Below are 10,421 nucleotides of genomic sequence, written 5' to 3' on the forward strand. Positions count from 1 at the left end.
CAGAACTTGAAACCGTTCGCCGATAAATTCTTGGACTAAAACGTTTCGCTTTAGTTTAACCGAAGGCGCGATTATTAAGAAACCGGGTTGATTTCTTAATGCAAGATGGATTTAAAAGAAGAAAACATCTCAGACCAACTAATATATGATCTGAGCCACCAAAACACACCAAGGGTAAGCCAAGCTAGAGGAATTATTTAAAATAGTTTTCATACAGGATGATAATTCTAAACTGTGTCACTGGTGAGGTTTATTTAATTCAATTTTAAAAAAAAGTTTATTAATCCCAAAGGGAAATTAATTATTGGCCTGTCACAATGACAATTAAATCAATTAATCAAATGATAAACTAAAACAAACTCAATAATTTCCATTTCTTTATAGATTCTCTGTTATTCATTTTACTTAATTTTTTTAACTGAATTACTGAAATAAAGTAAGTGATTGTATTCTAATTTCCTGAGATGCACCTGTATTTATTTATTTCATTCGTTTTAGTTTCCACGTAGGAAACAAAAACACATCGAACACACCATTAAGGCCTGTCTACAAGAGATTTCATATGTAAGTTTGGATTTTTTTATACAGAGATCAAGCTGTGTGAGTCAGTTTGTGTGCCTGTGTGTGTGTGTTTCTTTTGTTTCATTTCAGCTTAATTTAACTTCAATTTCCTGCAATTTTATCTACATGCTCCCACAAGTTCAGATTTTAACAAATAATAAGATTAACTGCCATAACTAAGCATATGATATGTAACTCAACATTGCAATGTCACCAAGTCACTCTCTGAACCCATTCAAATATTCAACAAATTAATGCGTGAATGTGTAGTAACTTTCTTCAGCTGAACAGAAACAAAAATAAAGTAATTATCTTTGGACCTAAAGAGTCAAAAGTCATTGCACATCTTTAGTTCTTACAGTTAGAAACTTCTCATCAGGGACAAAATCTGGGTGTAGTGATGGACTCAGACCCAAACCTTCAAAAAATACAGTTATAAAGTCAGCCTTCTGTCACCTGACGAACATTAATTAAAGGACCAATGTCCCAACCTAAAAACTCACTAAGACAGCTGCAACTTATCCAGAATGCTCACTAAAACTAAGAAAGTAGGTAAGAATTTACACTGGATCAGAGAATAGACTGTAAAATACATTTGCTTGTTTATAAGTCACTGGACGGCTTAGCACCAAAATACATTAAAAAACTGCTGTTGACATATCAACTTTCCAGATCACTCAGAATCAGAACCAAACATGGAGAAACAATATACAGTTTTTATCCTTTTCTAATCTGGAATATACTTCAAAAAGCTGCAAAACTGCTGAAACATTGACTGTTATTTTTAACACATTTTTAAAAATGTGTCAAACTCAAGGCTAAATCCAGCTTGCCATAGCTTCTTATGTGGCCCTCTAGATTCTAAACTAAACACCAAGTGTGGTTAAATATTATATTATCAATCAAATCAATGCAGTTTTTTATCTGTTTACTGCCAAACTATATAAATCAGGCCCTCCAGTTTCATGCAAATTATCATAAAAATTCACTCAAAATCAACAAATCCCTACACTTTCTGTGCTAGAACATAATTGGGTGTTTATTGCAGATTTTTCTCAAAAATTGTCAAAAACCTTCTTACTTGTACTAAACAGCTGCCTCAGCTTTAGTTGATGTCTGATTATAGTCTATGATCTGTACAGTGAGTAATAAAAAGTTATAAAAAACATAGCAAATATTTCCAAATTAGTGTCAGAAATACTTTGATTTTTAGTGCAATAAATCACAAAAGCAATTGTGAAATCCTGGAGGGGCTGAAAAGATGTTCAACATTATTTAATTTTAAGAATTTGTTAATATTCCAATACAATACAATACATTCTGGCACAACCGGCCCTTTAAAATCCTCAGCTCGCCTGCTATGCTCCGGCCTGTTTCCTTCTGTTTTGCATGCCGTTATCTTATTTGTTCTTTTGTTGTTATTAACTGCATAAATTACCAATATGTGCAGACATTTGCACTAAGTTTACCTACTGTGTACTAAGACAGAGCATCATAATCTGAGACACACTTATTCATGTTTTTTTATGGTGTGTCATTTTACTTTTTCAACAACCAGCCCCCGACCCCGCCGCATGTAAAGCAGTTCCGCAGCACCGTTCGGGCAGGACCAGGAGCCGTCAGACGGCCCTTATGCAGGGTGACAGACCCAGAGGTTATCAAAGTCATGGTTCATGGCGTCAGAAGCGGCTCAACCGACTCTGTGAGAAAAGCACAAAACCTACACAAAACTTACCAAGTATTTCTTTTGTCTAGTTTCTTCTGCAAATATCTTAGCCCTCTTGAATAGTGAATATACTTTTACAAAAGAAATATGAGTTTGTTTTAAGTCAATAATTCCTTAACAATGATGAAAAAGTACTAGTTCCTGGTAGTTCACTTATAACAAAGGAAAAATGTCTTGTTATAAGTGAAATAATCTGCCAATGGATCTAGTACTTTTTCATCAATGTTAAGGAATTATTGACTTAAAACAAACTCATATTTCTTGCTGAAATGTTACTTGTATGTTAGTTTCTTATTTCAAGTGTTCTAAGATATTTTCACTGTAAAATAGACAAAAATTACTTGGTAAGATTTTGTGTTTTTGCACTGTAGTGGTGGTTTCCTGGGTTAACTTGCACCATGTGTACATCATAATTTACAAATTTATTAGGTACAATACCTCACAGGGCTCCTTCACAGTCTAGAAAAGGATGGCAACTAAATTTTCGATTAAGAAAAATGTGCAGGAATCTTTTTTTTTAATTTCTAAATTTCTCATGATTTGGCCTCTTACAGATCCTATTACTCTGTGAAGTCTGGTTACTCATAAATATTTAATCCCTTTGCTTTTCAAAAAAAATATGCTGCCAGTTTGAGATTACACTGAATGTCTTTCATTTCCTGATAATAAGGTTTGTTAGTGTGTGTTATATGATAGTAGCACAGAGAAATTTAGGATCTTTGGAAAGATGTTCCTAACTGGCACTGCAAAAATAAGTAATACAATGAAACTTGGTCTTTCTGAGCTGCTTTGTGATTTTTTCCAGCAGGACAATGACTTGATATTTCCTCCCGAAAAGTCACTCTTCCAGCGCAAACTAAATGAACTCAATGAGTCTGTTTATGCTTCGAGTAAAGTCCTGCTGGGCCGAACACCTGCCCCATTTTCTGAGTTTCCCGACTGGATCAACGAAGGGACTACATTTGGAGATAAAGTAGTCAGAGGTATCTCATGTTCCCTAATGATACTGTGTGCTCCAAATACCACAGAGCGGGTAGTAACACTTGACAAAGCATATTCTGGTTCAGTTTCATTGCTTAGTCCTTTTCCGTTCACACCTAACATCAATTAAATGAATCTGATTAAAGGGGCAGGATCACGTAAGAACAATTTGTTTGACCTTTACATCATGTTGTAATTCTGTTCCCTCATCAAAAACATACCTAAAGTGTTGTGTCGATTATTTTATGGATGTTTGAGAAATCCTTTAATCTCCATGGCAACCGTTGTTGCTGTACAAAACACCAGGGTGGACCTAGCTCCGCCTCCAAGATGCAGCTCCTCCTCAAAGCTGCAGTTTCCAAGCTTCCACCTCACAGAATCTCAAAGAATCCCACTCTCAGTTCCTTCAGATTAGCCAGTAGCAATTAGCAAACAAATAGGAATTACTTTTCAGTGAAATGCTGGTAAAAAACAACAACAACAACAACAACAAAAGAAATGTTAAAGGGTCAATAGCGGAGCACTGTTATGATGAATTCCTGAAGTTTGAGAAAGAGCAGGGAGTTTTTAAAGAGACAGACGCCCAAAATCAAAGCCAAATGTCAAAATTTTCCAAATTTCTGTAAAGTCATATTTGATGTTGCATTTTTATAACAATTGTAGTTAACTTAGTTACTTGATTGTTCTCTAAAATGGCACAACATGTCTGGAAAACACCACATTAACTTAAAATAAAGCTAAGTTTTTCCAATTGGATGGTCCTGGTTTTATACATTTGCATTTGTTAGCTAAAGCCACAGTTTGCATCAACTTTAGGGTCTGCCAGTGGAAATTCACCAGGAATCTGACTCAAACCAATTTAAGGATCTGAATGGAAAATAAAAGATTTTGGCAAACCTCGCCTGAGAAAGTCTTCATTGTGGTCGACCCTTGGCTGCTTTTGGTTGCTGGAATTGTGTTTACGTAGTGAGTATTCAACTTTGATTGTCACAAACACAAACTTATCACCTCCTTTTTTGTTTTTGGTGCTTTTCAGACCTGTATCTTCACATACAGGCTTGGATTACATGCCACAAAATTTTGAGTGATTTTTGCATGAACAAAAATATTTCTAAAAAGGATGTTGTGTTTCGAAGAAGTGTTTAAAAAGCATAATTTCAAATACTGTTTAAAAAAACTGTAAGCAAAATTGAGTTAATTTTCAGTCTATTTCTAATTTATATCCATAAAAGAAACCTTTCATTCTCCTCAATCTGTCTCTGTAAATGTGGAAAATTAAAAATGCAAAACCACAGTCTCTTCAAAATGTTGTGTTAGCTCTCTTAATAGCAAGAGTCATAGCTATTGTTGAAGTTTTGAATTTTGTCCCGCATCTCTTTCATCCAGAATATGAGATGGCTGAAGTCTTGTTCCCTCCAAAAACAGCAGAGGACTTGGCGCTAGAAGGTCAGGAAGGACAGGAAGCTCCAATCTTTAGTCACTATTCTGATTTTGTTGATGAATCATGCACATTCTAAAGTGAAACTTTTTAATAATGTCTATTGGCTTACTCTCAGCCGTGAACATTGGAAGGTTTGATTTCAGTGAGGTCCATAAAGACAAGACGTTTGGGGATCCCACACCACACTGCAACGATGGCCGTTATACTGCCAAAACTGTTCACTGGTTAGGTGAACCACACAAGTAAGTTCTGTACCAAAATTTAGCCACAAGTGTGACCTACACAGAGTTTCAGTGACTTTATAACTTCAGATGTTTTTGTCCATTAATTTATTGTTGCAGGTTTCACAATCCAAATCCTGCTTGGAAGAGATCTGGAAACAAGGAAAAGTTGGCATTGGAAACTGGCAACCCCAGCCTCATGTAGGCTTTTGTTGTTCTTTGGTTAATTTGTCTCATGTCCAACTAAAGTTCCTGATGTTTGACTTTATCCGTCCACCAGTCGTGGTAGGAGGAAAAGTCCTCTGCCTGTTCCACCTGACCACATATTTGGAGATGCTTGTCCAGCGGATCCGTGTGGTAAAAAAGCCTTTCTAAGTGCTAAAACACAAATTGGGAAACTTCTGAGTGGGAAGCAGAGATTAAGCAGAGATTGGCTCTTTTCTTTCCTCCACAGGAGCTGGAGATCTTCTCCACAACGCTGAGCCGGGGACGTTTATTCGAGGTCCAGATTGGGAGCGAAGTGCGATTGGTGCAGCGAGACATTTCCTCAAGAGGGTCAACTTTAACAACTTTTCCTGTCTGCTGCAGGCTTTCAAATATTATGACAAGGTATGGATGAGACTAATACAGGCAAGTATTTGAGTTTTCTATCTTATTTTGGCTCACACATACTGTAGAGGGAAGGTAATCAAAAATAATCTCACTATCACAGCTTTAGTCAATATAAGATATAGATTTTCTTAATTGTTTATTTACCCTCTTTAATGTGTTTTTATATATGGCATCTTGTCTTTGTTGTAGACAAAGATACATTGTTGGTTTGTCAGCTTGAAGAGTATCACGAATGAACAATTATGATTCTTTGGGGTAGTAACTAATTACATTTACTACACTACGTTACTTGAGTCACTTTTTTGAAAAAGTACTTTCAGGAGTGTTTTTATTATGGTGTAATTTTTACTTTTATTTGAGTAATTTTATTATGATGTTTTGTTACTCTTGCTGGAGTAAAATTTCTGGTTACTCTACCCACCGTAACTTAACTTTCTGAAGATTTTGCTTATTTTCATCAAATATTCACCAGAAACAGACACAAAACCTGCAGTTTTTGTTAAAGTTTCACAAGTTTTATATTGAAAGAAGCTAACAGTAAAGTTAAGAGACATTTCTGCTGATGCTGGACAATATCCAATTGTTTTCTGCTGTAATTGTGTTTCTATTATTCCACAAACTTTTAAAGAATAATTTCAGAATTCAAGAAAGTCAGATAAAGTGTAGTTTGCTTTAAAATGTGCTCCAGTATATCTGTATCACTTTTGAACTCAAATATAAAAACCCTCATATTGACTTTATTCCAACCTGCTATAACACATTCCGTCCACACATTTGGAAGCATTGCAGAGTTATTGGTTGTTGCTAGGAAAAAATATCTTAGTAGAAAAGGTTTGTGGTATTTCTTTTTGCTTTCCAGAAAGGAAGGGGCCTGATCGATAGAGCAGATCTGTGGACAGTTTGTCGGGAGTTTAACCTGACCCTGAATGGCAAACTTCTAGATGGACTGATGGAGTACTGCGACGTAGACAAAGATGGATTCCTCAACTTTGTGGAATTTGCTAATTTTCTAACATATAAGGACATAATGCCCATCCATGGTCAGTGAAAGAAGACTTAGGCTCAGCTTTAAACCACATACCACCTCTCATTATGTCCCTTCCACAGAGTTAAAAATTTATCTGATTCAGTTTTAAATTTTTGATTTTGTTTCTTTTTTCCTGCAGAGACTTATTTTGGATTACCGCCAATCAGTATGAATACCAAGATAGCATCAGATTTACCTAAATTTGTTCCCTCGCTGGCCTTGTATGGGCCTCACGACCTGGAGCCAGTGGAGCCAGGCAGCTCAAAGCATACCATCAGGACCATCAGGAGACCCAGACCAGATTTAGACTTCGTATCCTCCAGCAGTGATGAGCTGCCCACACCTAGTGAGTCCAGAGCAGGGCTATTGGTTTGACCGTACTGTGTATTTACTCTAGATTATCTGCAAAGTGCTGATTTAATTATTAGTCATTGATTTAACCAAAGCTTTAATAGCAGTAGATAGGACTAAGCAATATTTCAATAAGAATATATATTGCTATAGAGACATAATACAAATAGATAATAAAGCTTGATAGAATTTTCAATAATTTCACTGAATTTATCCAGAACCGCACAGCATTCTGGGGGATGTAGGCAGAGGAAAAGGCTTTAGCCGCTCAACCTCTCACAGCTAGCTCACAAGCAAGATTAGTTCCATGGACAAACGCTACTCACTCTTTGGTTACCTAGCAACCACTTGCTCATTTTTTGGTTGCCTAGCAACAACCTGTTGAGTTAGCTTGCGCAGCAGCAGTTTAAGGTCCCACCACCATGCGTCAAAACTGCTTAAAAATAAAAAACAGCAGAGTGAAAACCGTGGAGGCCACATTGTAATGAAGAGGATTAAGGCCACCGAAAAAGAAAAAAAAAGAATTCTGAGTTTAAAGTCAGAATTCTCACTTTGATCTCAGAATTATTTTTATTAATTTTTTTTCGGTGGCCCTAATCCTCTTCTATAACATTGCCAGTTTGTCAACATTTCAGATATATATATAAAAAAGTTATTAATAATCATTAATATTGACTGATATGAGACCCTAAAATGGAGTAAGAGAGTACTAATTATATTTTACTCTCCCTACTAACACAAAAAACAGCCATCACACTATTTGTTTATCACTGAATGAGACAAAGGCTGAACTAATCAAACCAACTTTATGTTGACCTAATTTTAATTGTATCAGATTTCAGAACTGATCAATTTCCTTGTTTGAATCATTTCCTTTTCAGGTGGTCGCACCTACGGGATCCCATCCATACGCTACGACCTTCTACCTCCACTTGTCAGACGAATCAGCGACAAAACGGACTACGGGGATTTAGCCACACTTCCAGAGCTCCTGCATCCATCAGTGCCTGATCTCTATGGAGTTGATGCGAAGCATTACTTTGGTCCTCGAACCAAGCAGGAGGTGAGCCGCAAACATTTTCGCTTTTATATTCAGTCGAGTATAACTAGTTACATTTGCTCAATTACATGTACTTCATCTTGCTGTACTTTTTGACTCCTTTTAACCTCTCCATCACAGATTGAGGAGATTTTCAGAAATATCGGTGTGAACATTTCTGACGAGACGTTTGAGGAGGCCTGGAAGCTGGCATCCATGAAGAAACCCAGCGGGGAAGTTTGTGTCGAACATTTCCGTCAGACACTAAAGGAATTAAATGCAATTTAAAATTATTCATAATTAGGCTTGAGCAGCAAAGCGCTGCGAAGGCCTGTTGTAGTCGTACTGTTTATTATTATGATTCTGCCACCCTAAAGAAGGGGCTTTTTGGAGGATTTATTGTATTCAAAAACTCACCAATCTTGGCGTATGTGTTTGGCTCTAAATTCCACAGTTTCAAACAGAACTTCACCAACACATTATAGTATCTGAACTAATAAAACTGAGTAATTTGTTTAAAATTAGACGTGATATTTGAGGATCATTTATCGAATGGAAATGATAAATCTCCAGTATTTATCTGGAGATTTGATTTTCTAAAATAGATGTAAAGTCAAATTATAGTGAATGAAATAACCTTCTGTCACTTTTCAAGGTTTTTCCCTACAAATCAGTAAACATTTCAATATTAATAAAAAATTATGCAAAAAAAATTTAATTTTAGATTATTTTAGTTGAATGTGTGGCAATCTCAATATTTAGGGTTCATATAGTTATAAAAGTGTGATACAACACAATTATTACACTTTTACACTATTAACTGTTGAAATAAGAAGAATATTACTGTGTGCAATTCATCAGTGCTGCCAGCAGAAAAAAAGAAAAACCCTTAGCATGATGCAGCCACCACCATGCTGGACAGATGATAGCGTGTTTTTAGGTTTGAAACCTTCATCTTTTCTTGTCTTTTATTTATTTTTTTAAGTAAGTATGTGCATTTCAGAAATTTGAAACTAAAAGTGCAACTCATCTCATTACACAGAGTGATATATTCTGTATTTTTGGTGATTATGACACAGAAAAGTACACTGAAAAAAAGAGAATGGAGCCCCAACTTAAAAAAATAATTTAATTTCCTGCATGCAATCGGATTTATTTACATTTGTTTAACATGACAACTTGATTACTTGTATAAATTTTTTAAAAGTTGGATCACTTGTTTTTTTTTTTGTGTATAACATAGACCAACAAAAATAGATTTTTAATTCAATAATTTTTATGTTATTCCTTAAAGATTTATGGAGAACACATTTTGACATTATATTAACCAACATTAAACTGAGTGAGACAGATTAATCCCATTAGAAGGGTTGGATTAATTAAATTAATGACGCTGGCTGGCACCCAGCAGCGACTAATCTGAACGGAAAAAACATTTAACAGTTAGAAACTACGAGAAAATGTCAGCTTTTGTGTGCTTCAGTGATTCACAGGCGTGCTAAATTCCTTCCAGTCTTGATATGAGCTGGGCCAGCAACACTCATTTAATCTCATTACGACTCCACGAGAGATTCAGCTGGAACCAAAAAATAAAAAATAAAAAACCCACGCAAACTTCCAGACACAGAAAAATTAGACTAATCCTCCATGTCTGCCGCTACAAATGAATGATGGATCTGTTAATGACGGCGACCTTTCTGTTTCCCAGGGCAGGTTTTTGTTTTCATTAATAATGCAGGAGCCAGTTTGAAGAAAGCAATGAGACACAGTATTCAGAAACAGGTGACACATTTCTAATATAATTTAACAGCCAATGAGGAGAATTTGTTGTTCATCAACCATCAGATGAAATAGTGAGTGGAATATTTTCTCTCTTGCAAAAAGTTTTACATTTTGTAATTTTATAGCACAGTAGCATTATAAAAAACAGTACAGATATTAAAAAAAAGATGCATTTATTGGGTGATAAGGTATTTGGTTAAATTGATTATGCGATCATGTAGCATCCATATGAATCAATCGATTTGAATAATTGATCAGACATCCATTTACAGAATCCCAGGAAAAGATGGCGCATTTTTAAAGGACTGACCTTTTGCTAGTTATGAACCGATGCCGAGTTACATGCTGTATCGGGGGCTGTACCTGACCTGCCAGAGGGCATCACTGTGGCGTACACCATTCCAGCTGGGGAAAAGGTCAGGGGAGACACTGTGGAGGACACTGAAGTGAGCTTGGAAGATTTAATGGCTCTGAAGACTCTTTTCTGCAGCACATTTAAGTTTTGAAGATGACCAGTAAAAATGCAACAAAAACTTAAACACAACAGAAGAAATGTTGTTTTTTACTTATGAAAATCTGGAGGAAGTTGAGACTGAAAAGCATGCAGATTTAACTTCCCAGCAGGACTTGAATGAATCAAAGCAATACTTTGTTTTTGATGACGGAATAACATTAAAATA

General features: G+C 35.9%; 1 protein-coding gene across 2 annotated transcripts; it reads left to right on the forward strand.

Annotated features, from left to right (window-relative positions):
- The first annotated feature begins 11 nt into the window (after positions 1–11).
- Positions 12–8,276, forward strand: efhb (EF-hand domain family, member B). 2 transcript variants are annotated; one of them, XM_044116126.1, is made up of 13 exons: positions 12–174; positions 499–564; positions 2,120–2,263; positions 3,093–3,270; positions 4,655–4,714; positions 4,825–4,951; positions 5,051–5,131; positions 5,211–5,287; positions 5,385–5,539; positions 6,402–6,582; positions 6,709–6,915; positions 7,802–7,983; positions 8,101–8,276. In XM_044116126.1, exons 1-13 carry the CDS (start codon positions 106–108, stop codon positions 8,245–8,247), a joined length of 1,674 nt encoding a protein of 557 aa, XP_043972061.1. In that variant the 5' UTR covers positions 12–105; the 3' UTR covers positions 8,248–8,276. The 2 variants fall into 2 exon arrangements, with proteins under 2 accessions (XP_043972061.1, XP_043972062.1); XM_044116127.1 differs by having other exon boundaries at positions 3,096–3,270; positions 8,101–8,271.
- Positions 8,277–10,421: the final 2,145 nt, after the last annotated feature.

The sequence above is a fragment of the Gambusia affinis genome, linkage group LG05, assembly GCF_019740435.1.
Source record: "Gambusia affinis linkage group LG05, SWU_Gaff_1.0, whole genome shotgun sequence".
Classification (NCBI taxonomy): Eukaryota; Metazoa; Chordata; class Actinopteri; order Cyprinodontiformes; family Poeciliidae; genus Gambusia; species Gambusia affinis.